The sequence below is a fragment of the Tursiops truncatus genome, chromosome 6 (assembly GCF_011762595.2).
Source record: "Tursiops truncatus isolate mTurTru1 chromosome 6, mTurTru1.mat.Y, whole genome shotgun sequence".
NCBI lineage: Eukaryota > Metazoa > Chordata > Mammalia > Artiodactyla > Delphinidae > Tursiops > Tursiops truncatus.
This window is the reverse complement of record NC_047039.1, coordinates 26984912-27008581: the sequence shown is the minus strand read 5'-3', so window position 1 is coordinate 27008581 and position 23670 is coordinate 26984912. Positions and strand designations below refer to the sequence as shown.

The 23670-nt window shown below is 47.9% G+C and overlaps 1 protein-coding gene across 3 annotated transcripts in view; it reads right to left on the bottom strand.

Moving 5' to 3' along the window:
* PHF2 (PHD finger protein 2) overlaps positions 1–23670 on the bottom strand; it is a 94566-nt gene that overhangs the window by 23305 nt on the left and 47591 nt on the right. For all 3 annotated transcript variants that reach the window (XM_033857824.2, XM_033857825.2, XM_033857823.2), the window contains exons 2-5: positions 19190–19275; positions 14628–14742; positions 8838–8998; positions 73–214 (exon numbers count right to left, since the gene is read on the bottom strand). In XM_033857824.2, coding sequence (XP_033713715.1) covers positions 73–214; positions 8838–8998; positions 14628–14742; positions 19190–19275 — 504 coding nt within the window. The remainder of the gene's footprint in view (positions 1–72; positions 215–8837; positions 8999–14627; positions 14743–19189; positions 19276–23670) is intronic.

Genomic DNA, 23670 nt, shown 5'->3' with positions numbered 1-23670 from the left:
GTCACAGGCTTAAATCTCCAGCATGTTCCAAACTGCTATCCCTCTCCATCCCTCCACCCCGGCCCCACTCACCTGGTGTCAGAGAACTCAAGGTTGGTGAGGTTAAGGACCCGCTTGCGGTTGGTGCTGTAGTAATAGTCCACAAACTCCTTCAGTTTCATCTTGCAGTCCTTCTGCTTGGTGACGTCTGTCACGTCCACACTCCGCTCTGGGCCTGAGGAGGCAGCAGGGGAGGGTGAGCACACCCAGGGAAGATGGCGTGGCCTTCTGTGAGGTCGGGGGCCAGGAGGTGCAGAGGAAATGCTCACTCACCCTCAGAAGACAACGGAGAGAGGGCTGAATGCTGAGGCTCTAGGCTCTAACGTCTGACCCTCCCCCCACCTGCCCTGTCTGCTCCTTCCCTTGGGTGGCCATGAAGACCCCCTGGTACAGTGGGGTGGCACAGTAGTGAGCCTCAGCTAAGGTGGCCAGATAAGCAAGTACAAATATAGGATGCCAGGTAAAAACTTACACTTCAGATAAACAATGAAGATGTTTTTAGTGCAAATATGTCCCAAATAATGCATGGACATACTTATACATAAAAAATTTTTTAAAATCAAAAAAATTCTTGCATTTCTAGGACACCAACTCATTACTCTGAAAATTGAAAATAAAAGGAAAAACATTTATCCTACATTTTCTATACTTGATGGGAAAAGTTCAGGGTAAAAACTGTTGATGACAGAAATAGAGTTTTGGATAACCAAGTAACTAATAAGGGGAAGTTCTTTAGAGAAGACTCACAATAGACAGAGAGAGAAGGACAGAATTAGCAAACTCTTCCTTTACAACAGTCCTCACTGGCTGCTCAGACAGCAAGCTGAAAGGCGGATGGAGCATTCTGTGAACAGATGAGACTGCACTGCCTTGACCACTGAAAAGAAGTGGGTGGCAGCACCCCTACCCCAAGGAGGAGTCCTGCCAACAACTTGAACACAAATCTAAGCAACCTCTAACCACCGTTACAGGAACTATTAGGGTCAGAAGAACATGTTAGATGACACTACAGGGACGCTGTCAGCCAAATCCCTAATGTAAGATCTTCCCAAAACGCAAATATGAAAGATTCTCCAGAGAGATTGGTTCAAGATAGTGGAGTAGAAGGACATGTGCTTACTCCCTCTTGCAAGGGCACCGGAATCACAACTAAATGCTGAATAATCATCGATAGGAAGCCACTGGAACTCACCAAAAAAGATACCCCACATCCAAAGACAAAGGAGAAGCCACAATGAGATGGTAGGAGGGGCACAATCACAATAAAATCAAATCCCATAACTGCTGGGAGGGTGACTCACAAACTGGAGAACACTTATACCACAGAAGTCCACCCACTGAAGTGAAGGTTCTGAGCCCCACGTCAGGCTTTCGAAACTGGGGGTCCGGCAACAGGAGGAGGAATTCCTAGAGAATCAGACTTTGAAGGCCACCAGGATTTGACTGCAGGACTTCAACAGGACCGGGGGAAACAGAGACTCCACTCTTGGAGGGTGCACACAAAGTACGGTGTGCATCGGGACCCAGGGGAAGGAGCAGTGACCCCACTGGAGACTGAACCAGACCTACCTGCTAGTGTTGGAGGGTCTCCTGCAGAGGTGGGGAGTGGATGTGGCTCACCATGAGGACAAGGACACTGGCAGCAGGAGTTCTGGGAAGTACTCCTTGGTGTGAGCCCTCCCAGAGTCTGCCAATAGCCCCACCAAAGAGCCGGGTAGGCTCCAGTGTTGGGTCCCTTCAGGCCAAACAACCAACAGGGAGGGAACCCAGACCCACCCATCAGCAGACAAGTGGATTAAAGTTTTACTGAACTCTGCCCACCAGAGCAACAGCCAGCTCTACCCACCACCAGTCCCTCCCATCAAGAAAGTTGCACAAGCCTCTTAGATAGACTCATCCACCAGAGGGCAGACAGCAGAAGCAACAAGAACTACAATTCTGCAGCCTGTGGAACAAAAACCATATTCACAGAAAGACAGACAAGATGAAAAGGCAGAGGGCAATGTACCAGATGAAGAAACAAGATAAAACCCCAGAAAAACAACTAAATGAAGTGGAGATAGGCAACCTTCCAGAAAAAGAATTCAGAATAACGATAGTGAAGATGATCCAGGACCTTGAAAAAAGAAAGGAGGCAAAGATTGAGAAGATGCAAGAAATGTTTAACAAAGACCTAGAAGAATTAAAGAACAAACAGAGATGAACAATATAATAACTGAATGAAAAATATACTAGAAGGAATCAATAGCAGAACAACTGAGGCAGAAGAACGGATAAGTGACCTGGAAGACATAATGGTGGAATTCACTGCCATGGAACAGAATAAAGAAAAAAGAATGAAAAGAAATGAAGACAGCCTAACAGACCTCTGGGACAACATTAAACTCAACAACATTCGCATTATAGCGGTCCCAGAAGGAGAAGAGAAGGAGAAAGGACCTGAGAAAATGTTTGAAGCGATTATAGTCGAAAACTTCCCTAACATGGGAAAGGAAATAGCCACTCAAGTCCAGGAAGCACAGAGAGTCCCAGGCAGGATAAACCCAAAGAGAAACACGCCGAGACACACAGTAATCATATTGACAAAAATTAAAGAAAAAGAAAAATTTTTGAAAGCAACAAGGGAAAAATGACAAATAACATACAAGGGAACTCCCATAAGTTTAACAGCTGATTTCTCAGCAGAAACTCTACAAGCCAGAAGAGAGTGGCAGGACATATTTAAAGTGATGAAAGGGAAGAACTTACAACCAAGATTACTCTACCCAGCAAGTATCTCATTCAGATTTGACGGAGAAATCAAAAGCTTTACAGACAAGCAAAAGCTAAGAGAATTCAGCACCACCAAACCAGCTCTACAACAAATGCTAAAGGAACTTTTCTAAGTGGGAAACACAAAAGAAGAAAAGGACCTACAAAAACAAATCCATAACAATTAAGAAAATGGTAATAGGAACATACATACTGATAATTACCTTAAACGTGAATGGATTAAATGCTCCAACCAAAAGACAGAGGCACGCTGAATGGATACAAAACCAAGACCCATATATATGCTGTCTACAAGAGACACACTTCAGACCTAGGGATACATACAGACTGAAAGTGAGGGGATGGAAAAAGATATTCCATGCGAATGGAAATCAAAAGAAAGCTGGAGTAGCAATACTCCTGTCAGATAAAATGGACTTTAAAATAAAGACTGTTACAAGAGACAAAGAGACACTACATAATGATCAAGGGATCAATCCAAGAAGAAGATATAACAATTATAAATATATATGCACCCAACATAGAAGCACCTCAATACATAAAGCAACTGCTAACAGCTATAAAAGAGGAAATCGACAGTAACACAATAATAGTGGGGGATTTTAACACCTCACTTACACCAATGGACAGATCATCCAAACAAAAAATTAATAAGGAAACACAAGCTTTAAATGACACAATAGACTAGATAGATTTAATTGATATTTATAGGACATTCCATCTGAAAACAGCAGATTACACTTTCTTCTCAAGTGCACATGGAACATTCCCCAGGATAGATCACATCTTGGGTCACAAATCAAGCCTCAGTAAATTTAAGAAAATTGAAATCATATCCAGCATCTTTTCTGACCACAACACTATGAGATTAGAAATCAATTACAGGGAAAAAAACGTAAAAAACAGAAACACGTGGAGGCTAAACAATATGTTACTAAATAACCAAGAGATCACTGAAGAAATCAAAAAGGAAATCAAAAAATACCTAGAAACAAATGACAATGAAAACACGATGATCCAAAACGTATGGGATGCAGCAAAAGCAGTTCTAAGAGGGAAGTTTATAGCTATACAAGCCTACCTCAAGAAACAAGGAAAATCTCAAATAATCTAACCTTACACCTAAAGGAACCAGAGAAAGAACAAACAAAACCCAAAGTTAGTAGAAATCATAAAGATCAGAGCAGAAATAAATGAAATAGAAACAAAGAAAACAATAGAAAAGATAAATAAAACTAAAAGCTCGTTCTTTGCAAAGGTAAACATAATTGATAAACCATTAGCCAGACTCATCAAGAAAAAGAGGGAGAGGACTCAAATCAATAAAATTAGAAATGAAAAAGGAGAAGTTACAACAGACACTGCAGAAATACAAAGCATCCTAAGAGACTACTACAAGCTACTCTATGCCAATAAAATGGACAACCTGGAAGAAATGGACAAATTCTTAGAAAGGTAAAACCTTCCAAGACTGAACCAGGACGAAATAGAAAATATGAATAGACCAATCACAACTAATGAAATTGAAACTGTGATTAAAAATCTTCCAACAAATAAAAGTCCAGGACCAGATGGCTTCACAGGTGAATTCTACCAAACATTTAGAGAAGAGCTAACACCCATCCTTCTCCAACTCTTCCAAAAAATTGCAGGGATAGAACACTCCCAAACTCACTGTATGAGGCCACCATCACCCTGATACCAAAACCAGACTAAGATACTACAAAAAAAAGAAAATTAAAGACCAATATCACTGATAAATATAGATGCAAAAATCCTCAACAAAATACTAGCAAACAGTATCCAACAACACATTAAAAGGATCATACACCATGATCAAGTGGGGGTTATCCCAGGGATGCAAGGATTCTTCAATATACGCAAATCAATCAATGTTATACACCATATTAACAAACTGAAGAACAAAAACCATATGATCATCTCAATAGATGCAGAAAAAGCTTTTGACAAAATTCAATACCCATTTATGATAAAAATTCTCCAGAAAGTGGGCACAGAGGGAACCTACCTCAACTTAATAAACGCCATATACAACAAACCCACAGCAAACATCATTCTCAATGGTGAAAAACTGAAAGCATTTCCTCTAAGATCAGAACAAGACAAGGATGTCCACTCTCACCACTATTATTCAACATAGTTTTGGAAGTCCTAGCCACGGCAATCAAAGAAAAAGAAATAAAAGGAACACAAATTGGAAAAGCAGAAGTAAAACTGTCACTGTTTGCAGATGACATGATACTGTACATAGAGAATCCTAAAGATGCCACCAGAAAACTACTAGAGTAATCAATGAATTTGGTAAAGTAGCAGGATACAAAATTAATGCACAGAAATCGCTCGCATTCCTATACACTAATGATGAAAAATCTGAAAGAGAAATTAAGGAAACACTCCCATTTACCACTGCAACTAAAAGAATAAAATACCTAGGAATAAACCTACCTAAGGAGACAAAAGACCTGTATGCAGAAAACTATAAGACACTGATGAAAGAAATTAAAGATGATACAAACAGATGGAGAGATATACCATGTTCTTGGATTGGAAGAATCAATATTGTGAAAATGACTATACTGCCCAAAGCAATCTACAGCTTCAATGCAATCCCTATCAAATTACCAATGGCATTTTTTGCAGAACTTGAACAAAAAATCTTAAAATTTGTACAGAGACACAAAAGACCCTGAATAGCCAAAGCAGTCTTGAGGGAAAAAAACGGAGCTGGAGGATTCAGACTCCCTAACTTCCGACTATCTTACAAAGCTACAGTAATCAAGACAATATGGTACTGGCACAAAAACAGAAATATAGATCAATGGAACAGGATAGAAAGCCCAGAGATAAACCCATGCACCTATGGTCAACTAATCTATGACAAAGGAGGCAAGGATATAAAATGGAGAAAAGACGGTCTCTTCAATAAGTGGTGCTGGGAAAACCGGACAGCTACATGTAAAAGAATGAAATTAGAATACTCCCTAACACCATACACAAAAATAAACTCAAAATGCATTAGAAACCTAAATGTAAGACTGGACACTATAAAACCCTTAGAGGAAAACATAGGAAGAACACTCTTTGACAAAAATTACAGCAAGATCAGTTTTGACCCACCTCCTAGAGTGATGGAAATAAAAACAAAAATAAACAAATGGGACCTAATTAAACTTAAAAGCTTTTGCAAAGCAAAGGAAACTACAAACCAGACGAAAAGACAAACCTCAGAATGGGAGAAAATATTTGCAAATGAATCAATGGACAAAGGATTAATCTCCAAAATATATAAACAGCTCATGCAGCTCAATATTAAAAAAACAAACAACCCAAACCAAAAATGGGCAGATGACCTAAGTAGACATTTCTCCAAAGAAGACATACAGATGGGCAAGAAGCACATGAAAAGATGCTCAACATCACTAATTATTAGAGAAATGCACATCAAAACTACAATGAGGTATCATCTCACACCAGTTAGAATGGGCATCATCAGAAAATCTACAAACAAAAAATGCTGGAGAGGGTGTGGAGAAAAGGGAACCCTCTTGCACTGCTGGTGGGAATGTAAATTGATACAGCCACTATGGAGAACAGTATGGAGGTTCCTTAAGAAACTAAAAATAGAATTACCATATGAACCAGCAATCCCACTACTGGGCAAATACCCAGAGAAAACCATAATTCAAAAAGACACATGCACCCCCAATGTTCATTGCAGCACTATTTACAATAGTCAGGTCATGGAAGCAACCTAAATGCCCATTGACATATGAATGGATAAGGAAGATGTTGTACATATAAACAATGGAATATTACTCAGCCATAAAAAGGAACGAAATTGGGTCATTTGTAGAGACGTGGATGGATCTAGAGACTGTCATACAGAGTGAAGTAAGTCAGAAAGAGAAAAACAAATATTGTATATTAACGCATATATATGGAACCTAGAAAAATGGTATAGATGAACCGGTTTGCAGGGCAGAAATGGAGACGCAGATGTAGAGAACAAACATATGGACACCAAGGGGGGAAAGTTGCAGGGCGTTGGGGTGTGTGGTGGTATGAATTGGGAGATTGGGATTGACATATATACACTAATATGTATTAAATGGATAACTAGTAAGAACCTGCTGTGTAAAAAAATAAATAAAATAAAATTCAAAAAAGAAAAAAAAAGCAAGATTCTCCAGGACTAACAACCCCATTTCTCCAACAAACCAAGGGAATGGAAAGGGGATGGGGGCTGTTACAGAAGAGACTGAAGGGACATCAAACCCAAATGTAGTATGTGGTCTTGTTTAGATTCAGAGTCAAACATCCAAATATAAAAAGGTGTTTTTGAGTCAACTGGGGAGAATTTAGGTGGTCTTAGGTGATTTTAAGGAATTATTGTTAGTGTCGTAAAGTGCAAGATGGAACTGTGATTATATACTTATTTAAACTGTCTGTTAGCGCTGTGTACTGGAGTTTTCATGGGCGAAATGATGTATGTACCAGAGACTTGCCTTCAAATACTTGGGGGAGGGGGGAGTTGGGGAGACAGGAAAACAGCCAAAAGCTGATGGGTTTTGTGACCAGTACTGGGTACATGAGGGTTCACTGCTTATTTCTCTCATTTTGTGTGTGTGTGAAAAGTTGCATAATAAAAAAATTAAAAGGTGAAAGAAAGACATTTACAACGGAAACCTCTGGACCGTCTCCTCCCCTATTCAGTAAGCTGCTTCCCACTCCTGTAAGCACAACTGGTTGGGGGGTTGTGGGGAGGCAGGGACTGCGGCATACCTGGCCCTGCCGTTTGCAGCTGGCTGAGCCTGGGGCCTGGATGACAGAGCTGTGAGCAGGACAACACTAGCTCCTATGCAGAAACAGCTTAGAAAAATGCCTGGCACCTGGTAGACACTCACTAGTTATTAACTGTTATTACAGGTGCTACGACATGGCAGAGACAGTCCTGGACTGTGGTCATTCCCAGACTGAAAACATGAGTCCCTTCTTCCTCCCTGCCACAAGCCGGCCAGCCTTGGGGCCTCCCCTGATGGGCTTCGGCTCCAGAGAAGGCGTGTTTCCCACCCCGCCCCCTGTTCTCTGGAATGCCACTGGCTTCCTGTGTGGCTTGTACAGACGATCTCATTTAATCCTCACACCCATCTGCCCCCTGCCCCCCACTCATAAGCCTTAGAGATGCAGAGGGTCAAGAGCTCAGTGATGGAACAACTCGTCTGAGGGTTTCAGCACCTGTGCCCTCTCCTGCCCAGTGTGCGGCCAGAGCTGGCCTGGGCATTTGCCTTTTCAGGGTCTTTCCTCTCCCCTCTCCTCACTGGCCACCCAGGCATCCCTGTGAACACCCCAATCCCCAGCAACCATGAGGGCCTCAGAGCCACGGCTGTGAGGCCACCAGCCCTGCCAAGGTCACTGCAAGCACGTGCTAGCCTCTCCGTGCCAGATGATGTCCCAGCACATACAAGCACTTCATCCACCCAGAGGTGTCCTGACCGAGGGTGTCCACAGCACTGGGAGCTGCCAGGGAACACAAGACAGGGCGCCAATAGCACCAGCTAGAACCCAAAGGGATCCAGAAGAGGAGGTAGTCCTGGGGCCATGGGACGGCGTGTCCAGGGCAGACAAGGGAGGTCAGCCCCCAGGTTGGCCCCAGCAGAGGCTGAGGAGGACATGGCACGAACATCAGGAACTGTGGACAACACAGCTGGGGCCCTCCCAGGCATGACTCTCATTAGCGCCCAACAGTACTATAGCTGGCAGAATCCAGGGGTCCCCACGAAGCCCCCATTTTGTGGGCAGAGTAACTGAGAAGGGAAGGGGCCTGGGTCCCGCATCATTTGCTGGGGCATGGGGTCTCATTCTAAGAAGAGCACCCAGAACGGAACAAGGAGACCCAGAGTCACACTGGCTCACATGGCTCTGAGACACAGTCAGGGCCTAGGCAGCATATACAGGGACTCCTGGCTCAGGGAGCCCACAACTCACTTGCAGGAGAGGGCACTTACCCACGTAGTTCTCGACATCGCTGACATAGAAGGTGGGGGCTGGGACCGCCAGGCCCAGCCCATCTTTCTTGGGGACAAGGATGGGCTCGGTGAAGCCATGCTCTTCCATGTAGCCCAGCGTGAGCTGGTTGCCCGTCAGGCGGGCCACCACGTCTTCCGCGCTGCAGGGAAATACAAGTCAGGGGTCACATCAAGCCCAGGTCCCAGCCTCCATGATAGGCCTGGACAGGGCCTCAGGGCTGCAGACATGGAGCCTGAGCTCCAGGCACACACCGCCCATGCCCCAGAAGGAGGACCTGTCACGGTGCCACACTCAGTGGTCACAGGGCAGCCACAAGGTAGACATGACAGGGTCCCACACACTCATCACAGACAGGAACCTTGAGGTCCAGGAGGTCTGGGCACCTGTCCAGGGCCGTGGTGAGTAGAGAATGGGGACACACTGCACCCATCCCTCTTACTATGGCAGAGGGAGCCTCCAGACATGTGAGCGAGATCCCTCCCCCACCTCCCTTGCTCTCCACTCACCCTCCACTCGGTAATATTCCTCTCAAGTGCTCAGAGATCAGACCCCTGCATGGGGGTAGGTCTAAGGACACAGCAGATGGAGATAAACCCCTTTATAGAGAGAACCTACCCCCTGGACAAGCCAAACACAGGACCCAGGGCTGGGCTGGGATGCTGTGGTCAGCAGCTCTCCTGCCTCCCTGTGTGTCGGATGCTGCCCTGGGCGCCAGAGACCTGTGGGTCCCAGCTGGAAAGACCCCTGTGTGGTGACGCTGGAGAGGGGCTTTCATCAGATGAGCATGCAAGGCCATTAACCCACAGCTGAGAGCAGTGCTGTGGTGGAGACAGCAGGAAGCAGTGTCAGACTGGGCCTGTCGAAGCCTGGGGGAGCAGGAGTGAGAGGGGCAGGGCTCTGAGTAGAAGGAATGTACCAGCAAAGGCCTTGGAGGGAGGAGGATGTGGCAAGTGTGAGGAATAAGAAGGACCTGGGGGGCTGGGGGCAGGGGTGGGGGTGGGGGGCAAGCACCCAAGTCGGTGAGGTGGTGGGCCAGGCCACCTCATGCCAAGAGCACTGGGAGCCACTGGACAACTTGAGAAGGGCAGTGACGGTCAGAGATTCATCTGGCTGCTGTGCGGATGTTCAGTGGACAGCAGCAGGACCAGGGTGGGGCAGGGCAACCACGGAGGAGGAGGCTCAGCATGCGGTGCCTGGACCAGAAGGTGACAGTGAGAGGGAGGTGGTGGACTCAGGAGATCAGATGGGGGTGGGAGAACAAGGGGAGGCAAAGGTGAATGGCCAAGAGACTGGCCTGAGCGACCAAGGGACCGGGGCCACTGACTGAGGCCTGGAGGTGGGGCAGGAATGGGGGTGGGGGCAGATCCAGAGCTGAGTAGGAACACACTTGTTGGGATTGGCCAGTGGATGCACCAGTTGGACAGACAGGTCAGGAGCTCAGAAGGACTAGTGGCTGGAGAAAGAAGTTGAGGAGCTGCTGGCCAAGGGACAATCTATGAGGCCAGGGAAAAAGATGGTGGGGATCGAGTAGAGTTCCCAGAATCCCTCAGGGAGAGTCGTCAGCAGGGAAGGAGGCCGGGCAGGGAAGGACAGCCAGCAGAGCATGGTGGCATGGTCTCTACAGAGGACAGGACTCAAGGAGAGGGGACTGCACCACTGCTACGGGTTGACAAGGGTCAGTTAAGGTGAGGACTGAAGAGTGATCCTGGGGTTTGACACCATGGTGACAGAGTGTTAGGGATAAATCAGAAGGAGTGAGTGGAGGGTGAGGAAGAAGAAGTAGTGTGGTGGGCAACTGCTGTGAGAAGCTCTGGGAGTACTGGGACAGCACAGAGTCAGCTGTGGAAGCTACAAGGCAGCCAGAGGTAGAAGGTCGCCCTTGATAAACTGGAATCCCAAGCTCTTGTCTCACTAGTGAGAGTTCCAAATTCACACCCATGGATTGGGTCTGGAACTGTGAAACCCATGAGGACCCAGCAAGAGGCAAACACGAGGGCTTCCCTGGTGGCGCGGTGGTTGAGAGTCCGCCTGCCGATGCAGGGGACACGGGTTCGCGCCCCAGTCCGGGAAGATCCCACATGCCGTGGAGCGGCTGGGCCCGTGAGCCATGGCCACTGAGCCTGCGCGTCCGGAGCCTGTGCTCTGCAACGGGAGAGGCCACAGCGGTAAGAGGCCCGCATACAGCAAAAAAAAGAGGCAAACACGAAACCATCCTGTAGGGACACCTCAGAGCCCAGGGCAGACTGGCTGCCATGGGAATGATGCCCTCTGAAGATCACACCTCCCAGAAGGAGGTGAACCCCCAGGAGGGAGAGCCAGCAGCCTCATCTGCCCAGAAGAGTAGATCCCAAGAACTGAGGATAATAGGATAATTGAAAAGGCCATTTTAAGACAAGTACATTAAACACGTCCAAAGGGATAATGAGAGGATAAGGCAAAGAACAGAGAAGGAGGAAAAGAACAGGCAACACTAAAAAGGAATAGAAATTGTAGAAAAAATAATATGATGATTGAAATTTTTTAAAACTCAGTAGATACATTAAATGGTAGCTGGCTGAAAAAAAAATAGTGAATTTGATGAAAAGATCTGAAAAATAAGACAGAATGGGGAAGAAGTGTTATTAAAAGAGAAAACAGGACATTTTTCAGAATTGCGATAAAATATGACACCTCAAATTAAAGGCACTTACTGAGTCCTGAACAGGATAAATAAAAACAAATGCACATTAGAAGCACTGCAGTATACCTATAGTATATTAAAAATGAGAAAACAATCTCAAAAGTTTTCAGAGAAATAAACAGATTATTCACCAAAAATGAAAATGAAACAAAACAAAAACTCCAGCGGCTAGACTGATATCAGTAACAATAAATGTCAAAAGACAACAAAATAGTATTTCCAAAAAGTTCAAGGAAAATAACTTTTACTCTAGAATTTTAGATCCATTTTAGAAAATTAGAATCATGTAAGAATAAAGACAAAATATTTTCAGACACAGAGAATATTTTTATAGGCCTTTTCTGAAAGAACTACTAACGGACAAAATTCAACAAGGAGGAAACCAAATCTAGAAGGAAGGAGTGGGATTCAAGAAATAATGGAAAACTGATCTACAGATTCCACACAATCCCTGTCAAAATACCAGCTGACTACTTTGCAGAAACTGACATGCTGAACTTGGAATGCTGAATGAAATACAAGGCACCCAGATAACCAAAACAGTCTTTAAAAAAAAGAAAGTTGGAGGGCACTTGCCAATTTCAAACTTCACTACAAAGCTACAGTAATCAAGATTGTGTGGTACTGGCATAATATGAGACATATGGATCAATGGAACAGAACTGAGGGTCCAGAAATAAACCCAAACATCTATGGTCAATTGTTTTTCATCAAGGGTACCAAGATAATTCAATGGCGAAAGAATAGGCATTTCAATAAATGGTGCATGGGAGAACTGGATATCCACATGCAACGGAATGAAGTTGGACCTTTACCTCACACCATATACAAAAATTAACTCAAAATGAGTTAAAGACATAAATATAAGAGCTAAAACTATAAAACTTTTAGAAGAAAACATAGGCATAAATCTTCATGACCTTGAATTTGGCAATGGTTTGTTTTTGTCTAAAACAAAAGCACAAGCAACAACAGAAAAAATAAATAAATTAGACTTAATCAAAATTTAAAACTTTTGTGCTTCAAAAGACACCAAGTGAAAAGACAACCCACAAAAGTGGAGAAAGTATTTGCACATCATATATCTGGTAAGGGACTTGTATCTAAAATACATAAAGAACTCTTACAATTCAATAATAAAAAGACAAAAAAAAAACACTTTTAATGGGCAAACGACAAATGGCCAACAAGAACATGAAAAGATGCTCAACATCATTAGTCATCAGGGAAATGCAAATTAAAACCACAGTGAGAGACCACTTCACAACTACAGGATAGGCAGAATCAAGAAGTCAGATAAGGGACTTCCCTGGTGGTCCACCAGTAAAGAATCCGCCTTCCAACTCAGGGGACGCGGGGTTTGATCCCTGCTCAGAGAGCTAAGATCCCACATGCTGCGGGGCAACTAAGCCGGCTCACCACAACTACTGGGCTCGCACGCCTCAACGAGAGAGAGAAAACCCACATGCCACAACTAGAGAAAAGCCCGCTAGAGAGAAGCCCACACGCCACAACTAGAGAGAAGCCCGTGCTTCTCAACGAAAGATCCTACATGCCTCAACAAAGATCCTGCATGCCTCAACAAAGATCCCACGTGTCGCAACTAAGACCCAACGCAGACAAAAAAAAAAAAGTCAGATAATAACAAGTTCTGGTGAATTGAAACCTTCAGACGCTGCTGGTGGGAATGGAAAGTGATACAACCATTTTAGAAAACAGTCTGGCAGTTCCTCAAACAATTAAATATTGAGTTACTCCTAAAAAAAAATGAAAATATATGTCCAAACAAAATATTTTACAAGAACATTTATAGTAGAATTCTTCACAGTAGCCCCAAATCAGAAATAACCCAAATGTCCATCAGCTGACGAATGGATAAACAAAATGTGGTCTATACATACAACGGAATATTATTCGGCCATAAAAAAGGAATGAGGCACTGACACTTGCTATACCCTGGATGAACCTTGAAGACATTATGCTAAGTGAAATAAGCCAGTCACAAAGACCACATATTATATGATTTCATTTTGATGAAATGTTCAGAATAGGCAAAGCTACAGTGACAGAAAGCAGATTAGTGATAGGACTTTGGGGAGAAGTGGGGAGGAATGAGGATGATAAAGCTACAGGGGTTTTTTTGAGGTGATGGAAACATTCTAAAACTGACTGGTGGTGGTGCAGAGCTATGAATACACTGAACTGTACTCTTTAAATGGATGGATTGTATGGTGTATGAATTATATCTCAATAAAGGTGGAAAAAAAGAAAATAAAAAAGAAGCCAGAGAGGAAAAATACCTTATCCACTGAGCAGCAAGGCTAAGAGTTACACTGAATTTCTCACCAGAAACCATGCACTCAAGTCGAGCATGGGATGAGACATTTAAAGTGTTAAAAGAAAAAACCCACCAACTTAGAATTCTGTGTCCATCAAATTATCCTTCAGAAGTGAAGAAGAAGTAAAGACTTTGTAAAGACTTTGTCAGACAAAGAGAAACTGTCTTCCAGCTGTGAAGGGACAAGGGTGTTTCAGAGCAGCTGTCTGTACAACCTCACGTCCATGCAGTCACGGTGCCCCCCTCACCAGAAACCATTTCCTGTGGCCCTGATCCTGCTCTCTGCCCTCGGTCCTCATATAGGACAAGGCTGCGCAGGGGGAGGGTGTGCTCTGAGAAGACCTAGGGACACCCCACCAGGCCATGGACACAGAGGAAAGCCCACAGCCATTTGACACCAGGACCTGCCACCTCCAGAGGATGGTCTCAGGCTGGACGCCAGCCCCCACTCCTGGTCCATAAAATGGGGACGGTAGCCTCTCTCTCAGGAAGGTTCCATGGGAAGGCCCATACCAGGTGGGGGAGGTAGGTCCCTTCCCTCCCGGGCTGTGAAGAGGGTCCCCATAAACTGTCCTCGGAGGTACTGAGAAGGGAGAGATCAGCCCCCATGCCGGGAGCACCTGGAGTTTCGGGGACTGTGCTGCTCCCCCAGAGGGAAACCCATGGCCCTGGAGCCCTAGTGGTGGGATACGTATCCAGACCTCGGAGGGAGCAGGCAGGCTGGAGAGGAAAAGGCTGCCACCTGCTCACCTGGGAAAGGTCCGACTCCGCAACTCCTTGATGAAGAGCTGGCTGCCATTCTGCACGGGCTTTACTTCGGGAGTCTGCCCCGGGCCATGTTTGTGCCAGGTTCGCTTCTTTTTCACTGTGGGGGAACAAGAGGCAGGTCATCACCCACAGCCCCCTCCCCTTGCCTCCAGGGACCCGGCCGGGAGGGCAGCCACTGTGAATGCCGCAAGACTCAGACCCCTCAGAGGCAAAGAACTTGGGGTTCCCTGTCCCTGGCCCACCCCGCCTCCCCTGCCTCTTAGGACCCCAAGTTGTCACATGGTCAGGAGCCCCCACCCTCCACATCCTTAAGTCACAGTCCCCACCTCACCTCCCGACCTGCCAGCTCAGACGATGCACCCGAAAGCTGGGGCCTTCCTGGTACCCCATGTCACTCAGCACTCAGTCTGCTGAGAACTCGTCAGAGGCACCTCCTGAGAAGGTCCCACTAAGGCTCACTATTCAGGACCCCTCCCACCTGGCCTCCCCTCAGATTTGCCCTCAAACAGCACCAACCCTGTCCTTCCCTGCTGGGACCTTTGCTGCCATGACAGACCACAACTCACAGGCATCACCTGCTGTGCCCTCTGCCCTCCCCACCCCCTGCCCACTCCCTCAGGCTGTCCTATTGTCACACATGCTCCAAGGGCACTGGACACACCCACCTTGGACTTTTTACAAGTGAGCATACACACCTGTCCCTACTGGGCTGTGACACATGTGTGCACACACATACACATGCATGCGCACCCACACACAAGTACACATGCCCCTACTGGACTGGGACAGGCACGTGCACACTAGCACACACATACACACACACACACACGCGCAAGCACAAACGCGCACACGCATACACACTAATGTTTGCCCCTACTGGACTTTGAGCCCCCAGAGGGAAGGAGGCTATTTCCTTGATACCCTTGCCCCCATTCAGGGCAGCCACAGGTAACTCGGTGAGTGAAGATGGGCCAGGCATGGAGACCATCCCTGGGGGCTGCCTGGAAGGGTTTGAAACAGGCTGAGATGAGACTGGAGGTGAGGGAGAGCTGGTGGGGCCCTCAGGGTGCCTGTCCTTCACAGATGGGGACAGGGTGGGGGCTGCAGTCCTCCTGCATCCCGGTGGTTGTGGGGGTGAAGGGAGCTGACAACTGCCCCTGAGTAGGACCTGCCTAAAGCAAGAAGGGGAAAGCGCTAGGTGGATGGTGGCTGAGCTGACCTCTGTTCCAAACTGCCACCCCTTCCCCGTCTCATCAAGTCACAGCTCCTTGAGACTGTCTCCTACAACAGGTGATATTTACATCATGCTTGGTCTCCAAGACCAAGGTGTGAGTGCATACTATGGAAATCTGTCACGATCCTACGAAGGGAGGTCTGGAGCTGGAACTTCTGCTGGCAGCACCAGGCAGACAGGAGATCCAAAGGGATCCAACTATCTGGTAGTCATGTGACCCTAGGCAAGTTACTAGGTATCTCTGTGCTTCATCATTAATGCTAGTCCTGGCTTCCCAGGCTCCTCGTGAGCATGGAGTGCCCTGTGTCAGAAGGCCATGTGGGGAAACCAAGTCTTGGAGGGGGCATGCAGCCCAGCGATAGCAGACATGCAGGGGAGCAGTGGGCAGCAGGAGAGAGAAGCAGCATCTCCACTGCCTGCCAGGAGCTGGGCCTGAGAAGTGCATGCTGACCAGGGGCCAGTGGCAGTCCTGGGCCACCTGGGCTTCCCAGGCCCTCACTCGGGACTGGGCAGCTCCAAGAACCTCGTGGAGAGGCTGGAATACACCTGATACTGTGGCTGGAGCAGGTATGCTGGGACAACAGCCAAAGATGAAGCTGTGAGGCAGGGTCTGAGCTCCATGGGGCTACCCTTGAACCCCTCTGCAGCCCTGGCTGGTGGGTTCCCTCCCTCCCCAGGTCCCATGACCCTCCTAAGCCCAGAGGCTGAGCCTTCTCCTGCCTATGGTGGCCCAAGGCACCCTCTGACAAGGTGCCCAGGAGACAGCAGGAAGCTGGTGGGTCTCAGTGGGCCCCCCGGGTTATGGGGGCAAGAGGTGTCCCTAAGGCATTCAGCACCAGAGCCCGGCCCACCGTCCTAAGCGTGGTTCATCCCACCAGGAAGATGTGACAGCTACACCCGCCTCAGGCAGGAGGAAAGTAAGAAATTAGTAAGTTACCTCTTAAGCAGTCATAGCGCTAACAAGAGGCAACACCAGGATTCAGAACCACTTTAAGGGCCATGTCACCCGCTTCCCGTGAGCCTTCGTGTCAGTAAGGATACCTTGCCGAGTTCCCACAGGGACTCCTGGGTCTCACTCTACATCTGTGAATTGCGTAAACCTGTGAGGGTCACAGACCAAAATCAGTCCAAGGGACAGGTGGCAACAGCGTGGGGAGAGAACCCTGAGATCTGGTAAGACACGCAAAGCTAGAGGGATATGGCCTCAGGCCCAGCTCACCCTGGGAACTCTGCCTCCATCCCATCACGGTGCTCCATTCCCCAACTCTATCCTGTTCTGGTCCTCCCCCTGCCATCCCCACCTCACTGTGCCCGTCACAAATCTCACCCAGGCCAGGGCAAGGAAAGGAGGCAGGCTCATGGGCTTAGGTGGCCCCCAGGGGGCACAGGGTCATCGAGGGGCCTTACTGTGGAAGGTGTGACTGGAATCCAAGCAGAAAAAACCAACCAGTGTGTCACAGACAGGCTCTGGTCAGGGCACACACATGTAAAATAAAGGGTGATGGGCAATCTAGGAGTGCACACTGGCGGAAGATGCTAAAACCAGTGCCTTCGTCCCTGATGGGCACACGGGCCTCAATAACAACAAGAAGTCTGGTTCACAGAATTTACAAATCACATATGCACACACACACGCGTGCACACATGCAAGACACACATACACACACACAGCCAAGGAGGGGCTGCCAGGTCCTGCCAGGCTGAAGTCCCACACTGTCTGCTGATCTAGAACAGCGCTCACAGAGGTGGCCCTGCCCCCCACCCTCCCTGAGCACCTCCCAGGGTAGCGCCTACCCAGGCACTCAGCTCTGTATGGCAGGGGGTTGTCTCCCGGCCCCAGCCCTGATCAGCCCCCCACCCCACACCCAGGGCCACAAGATGCAGGACCTGGGTCCACACCCTGTTTGTCTCTCCTAGGCCCTGAGTTTTCCTGGAGGTTCATGAGGTGCCAGAAATTCAGGTTAAGCCACGGGGTGACAGTCATCCTCCTGTATCTGCTGCAAAGCAGTTACCAGGAGGATCGGGTCGTTTAGGGGAGTTGTGTTGTGAGCATCAGTGCTGCCAACTTCTAGGGGTATGAGGGTAAGTCAGGAACTTGAGAATCTTCATGCCTAGGAAGTTCAGAAGCCACCAGGCCTTTTCTTCTTCATCTTCTCATGCATTTACCTCATGCCCACATGCGCTGGAGGGCAGAGCACAAGAGCCGAAAGGAATACAGCTCCCATGGTCGCTTAGTGATGATGGGGCACAGGCCAGGCACAAAGAGAGGCCCAAGAAAAGTCAAGGAGAGGTGAGACCCCACTTCACCCAGCTTCCCAAGGGGCTGGCCTGGGCTCCCTTGGCTGGCCACGACTCACAGAACAGGGGTGCTGGAGGTGGGCTTTCACCCTGTGCTGGTGTCCTCCCTCTATGCCCACTGGATCCACAGGACTCACTCCACAAGGGCTACAGGGGTCCAGCCCCAGAAGGTCACAGCACTTCCCCCACACAGACCCGGCCTTAGAACTTGCCTCCCAGCCATGATGTGGGCCACCCTGGATGAGCCTGTGCCTTGGGGAGCCCCCACTGGGCCTCCCACACCCCCAGAGGGCCAGATGGAAGGGGAGGAGGATAAAGTCCTTGTAATGCACAAATAGTTTGAGAAAGGGAATTCTTTTGCATTTCAGAAATACAAAATTCCTTGGCTGGATACTTCAATTAAAAAAAAAAACAACTATTATTTTTCCTCCCTGTACTCTTACTTATTAATAATGTAGAACTGACAGGAAATAAAATGTTTTTCATTGCTGGAAAAAAAAAAGAGAGAGAGAAAAAAGGTGAACACCTAAGATTCCACGCAGGGGGTGCTAGAGAAGGGAAGGAGAGCAAATCTGCAACAATGCACATTCCTGGACCCCTGCAGAGAGATGGCCAGCTGGGCAGAGCTGGGCAGGGCTGGGATGGATGGTCCCTTGGACATTTCCCAGCCTATGTACCCATCTCAGGTTGCCTGGTCACTGCAAATGCTGGACTTTGCAACCCCTGCCCAGGCCTTTGAAGGCTGGTGGGCTCTTTGCAAAGGCCGTGAGGGGCCCCAGCTGCATGTGCAGGCAGGAGATGACCAGGAGGGGCCACAGTGGGCCCAGCAAGGCCATGAGGGGCAATAAATGAGGCAGGAGGTGGTTCCTAGATACCAGAGTCCCCTGGCTGCAACTACACAGGGCGGTTCACGTCAGCAAGGTGGGGTCCAGTTGGGGTTGGGGTCAAGGCCAAGCAGAGACCCTGCCCCCATAGTCAGATCCAAGGAGCAGCAGCATGGTGCTATACTTACGGGTGGACTTCCCATGGGTTTTCTCACAGTTTGGGCAGTGGTATATGTCGATGTCTGGGGCCTCCTCCTCTTCCACTCCAACACAGCTGAAACGAAGGAGAAACAGACATCATTAACCAGCAGTCAGCTGACTCCTCAAGAGCTTCCCCTGCAAAGATCTGCAGCACCTCCCACTCACTTTTCAAGAGGAAGGGCAGGGTAGCATGAGGGCAGCTGGGGCAGAGTGTGTGTGGGGACAGTGGCCCACATGGATGGGATGGGAGACTCGAAGTGGAGAGGGAGGGTCAAGAAAGACCTCACCATATGTGACTGGGAAAGGCAGAGGGAACCAGCCATCCTTTGGGCCTGCCTCCATGAGGGCCATTACTGCCCTGTCCCCACAGAGCCCAGGGAGGTTGAGGCGGGGGGGGGGTGGTGGGGGCGTGTCTCAGAGCCAGGGCACCCCCACCATTTCACCATAGGCAGTTTGCAGCCATAGGCAGGGCCCCTCCGGACCCCGTGAAGGGGACGGCTTTAAGTCACCTTCCCCAGGGAGCTGTATCATGGTGCTGGAACAGCTGGATATCAAAACGGTGAAGTTGAACCCCTACCTCACACCATATACAAAAAATTAACTGAAGATGGATTAACAATCTAAATATAAGAGCTAAAACTATAACACCCTTAGAAGAAAACACAGGAGTGAATCTTCATGACCTTGGATTTGGGCATGGATTCCTAGAAATGACACCAAAAGCACAAGAAACAAAAGGAAAAAGACATAAATTAGACATCATCAAACTTTAAAACTTTTCTGCATTAAAGGATAGTATCAAGAAAGTGAAAAGGCACTATGCAGAATGGGAGAAAATATCTGCAAATCATATTACCTGATAAGGGTCTATCATGCAGAATGCATAAAGAACTTTACAACAAAAAGACAAATCAATTTAAAAATGGTCAAAGGATCTGAACAGACATTTCTCCAAAGAAGAAATACAAATGGCCAAGAAGCTCATGAAGAGAAGCTCAACATCCTTAAGTCATCTGGATGCCACTGAAATGCAAATCAAAACCATGAGATACCACTATACACTCACTAGGATGGCTATAATTTTAAAAAGAAAAAAACAAACAGGAAACTAGCAAGTGCTGGTGAAGATGTGGAGAAATTAGAACCCTCACACGTTCATGGTAGGAACATAAAATGGTACATTTTCTATGCAAAACAGTATGGTGGTTCCTCAAAAAGTTAAACAGAAAATTATAATATGACCTGGCAATTCCACTCCAAGGTATAGACCCGCAAAGAACTAAGAACGGTTTCTCAAACAAATCCTTGTATACAAATGTTAACAGCAGCAGTAGTCACAATAGCCAAAAGATGGAAGCAACCCAAATGTCTGTCAACTGATGAATGGCTAAGCAAACTGCAGTGCCGCCATACAATGGAGTAGTATTCAGCCTTAAAAAGGAATGAAGTGCTGATGCACACTACAACAAGGATGAGCCTCAAAAGCATTGTGCTGAGTGAAGGAAACCAGACACAGAAGGCCACATATTGTGATTCCATTTACATGATCATGCCCAGAATAGGTAAATGCAGAGAGACAGAGGCCGACTGGCAGCACCAGAGGGTGGGGGCAGAGGGGAATGGGGAGTGGCTGTTTAGTGCACACAGAGTTTCCTTTTGGTATGAAAATGTTCTGGAACTAGACAGAGGTGATGGTTGCACAACACTGTGAATGTATTAAATGCCACCAAATTGTTCGCTTTAAAATGGTTAATTTTATGTGATGTGAATTTTATCTCAAAAAAGAAAGAGAAAAGAACCTGGTGGCCCTGTGAGAGTGACCCCACCCATCATCACTAAGGCTGGCTGAGTGCTGACTCTGCATCTGGTAGCATCAAGAACTCTACATTCATTTTTTTTTGCAACAACCTTGCGGTAATCGGGATAATTATCATTAGCCCTATTGTACAATGAGGAAACTGAGGCATGAGAGGTTAGCTGTCTGCCCACACCCAAAGGTCTCCTCACCGTTCAGAGGGACAGTTCTCCCCCCACCCTCAGCCACTGGCCCAGGAGGAGCACTCAGCAGACAAGACCCTCAGCAGGCCACCAACGCCCCAGGGTCCCTGGGCAGGACACTGCCTGCCACAGCTGCCGCAGTCCGACAGCCCTGGGAACAGAGCCTGAAGCCCAGAAAGACCTTGGCAAGTGTTTTTTGAAAACATAAAGTTCGTTCTTCACTTCAGAACGTAAACGGTAATAAAGTGAAAGAAATCTAAAGAGTCAGATGTAAAAGACAAAGCCATCAAAATCAGAACATGAGGGCATATTTGCTCTCATTATGCAAAGTGACTTTCTAAACAAACAAACAAACAAAAAAGAAAATGGAAAGGAAAACGGAGAGGACACTGATGGATTGAAACAGTGCTCCAAATCATGAAAACAAACTTCAAAGTGCTATGAAAAGTATGTACAGCAAATATAGCAAAGTTTTTCTACTCTTCCTCCATGAACTATATATACTGTGGGGATCTCCCAACAGAACAGGGCAGAGCCAGGAACAGAACAGGCACATGCTACAGCTGTGTGAGAAGGATACCCAACCTCACTAACCACCCATGAAAGGCAAGCTAAAATCACAATACATATCATTTTCAACTGACAAATTAACCAAAACCGAACACATTAAACTGGTAGCATGCCACATTGGCAAAGGCACAGTGAGGACAGTAAACACAGCCAGATCTTCCCAGCCCCCAGGCATGGGGCACTCCCTGGAGGCTGGGGCAGCAGAGAACAGCTTCTCTCCACCCAGGAGGAGGAAGAGCTGGCTCACCTGAACCCCCACCCCCTACCCAGGGCTAGCCCACCAGGCCTGACCCTCTGCTCCTTCCCTACCAGTCTTCTCCAAGCCCCTGCCTTCCAGAGTCAGGCTACAGAAGGGTCCTGTGCCTTGGGTCTCCTCTGCATGGCAGGCCCCGAGCTGGCTGTCCTCGGTTTGCTCATCCATAAAGTGGGCTCATGATACCAGCGATCACACCAGGGTGAAGATGGCTCAAACCCAGCAACTGTAGAACTGGGCACACAGTGAGCCCCCATCACCCATACCCACCAGGAGCCACGGACTGAGACAAAGGCAGAGCCCTGCAACTGCTCAGGATTGGCCAGGTCCAGAGGCTGGACCCAGAAGTTACACCCCATGTCCACACCTGGAGTCCTGTGAAAATTAATAAACAGACCCTCATTTAAAATGGAGTCAGGAGGCCATAAGGGAGAGCTCTTACACCCTATCACTCAGTGTCAGTTATAGACCCAGAGGAAGAGACTACACCTTTGTATCTCCAACAGGAAGAATGTTACTACTTTACTACCCAGAAGGAGGAAGGATTTCTCCTTGCCTGGCAACAGCCCAGCCAACCAAAGGCTGTCACACTTAGCCAATGAAAGCCACTATATTTCGAACTCCCAGTTTCCTCCAATGGACTCTTGTTTTACAACAGCTCCTCCCAACTCTCCCTTCTCTATAAAAGAATGTTACTCTCCTTTGTTCCCTGGACTTTCCTGTGGCTTGCCAGAGATTGCATGTCCCAAATTGCAATTCTTTGCGGTGCCTGAATAAACCCATTTTGCTGGTAAAATAGCTGGCTGTGTTACGATTTTAGGTCAACAGTGCATACTGCACGTCCACACTGGACAGTGGCTCCAGGCTATCTTCTCACTGGCAGCCCCTGGAGCTCACAAACACTGAGGATGGCCGACCTCCCCTGATGGGTCTGCCTCTGTCCCCTGGCCCGGTGTGAACCCCTGCCTGCCCAGGTCCCAGGGGCCCCAGGGACAAACAAGGAGGCTGCAGCAGGTTCTGCTGCAAGGCCTCTATGTGCCGGCACTGACCCTGCAGGTGGGCAGGATGTCTGAGGTCAGATGACACAGACTTAGGGCCCTTTCAGGAGGTCGGGAGTCAGGTGCACCTTGGAAGGTCCAAGGGGCTTCTCTGATGGAGGCTCCAGGTCAATCAAAAGGAAGGAAACCAATGTGCCTTAAAATACAAAACCCCACTTGGCGTTCCTCAGGCCTAGTTACTGGGACTGGCTCCCCAAACACTACCTGCTGGTCCCACGCATCCCTGAAGCCTCACCATGCTCTGGAAAGCCCACGGCAGGGGCCCCTGTGACAGGTGTGGAAGCTGAGACACAGGGGTCACGACCATGTGCACTGTGCATGACACCCCAACTCCACCCCTGGGGGTCTTTAGAACACCACCACCTGGTGGGCTCAGGTCTCACCTGGGCCAGGATGGGTCTGGCTGTTTGCTATGTTGTGCAGGAAGGCCCCGGGACTGAAAGAGAAAGTGAGAAGCAGGGAAGGTGGGTTCTGTTCTGCCGGGAACACCTTAGAGCTACCCCTCACCTAGGAGAGGCAGACAGGCCACCCACCCCATGGAGACCACTGCTGGCTCACAACAAGAGCTGGGCACCCAAGGACTGCCCTG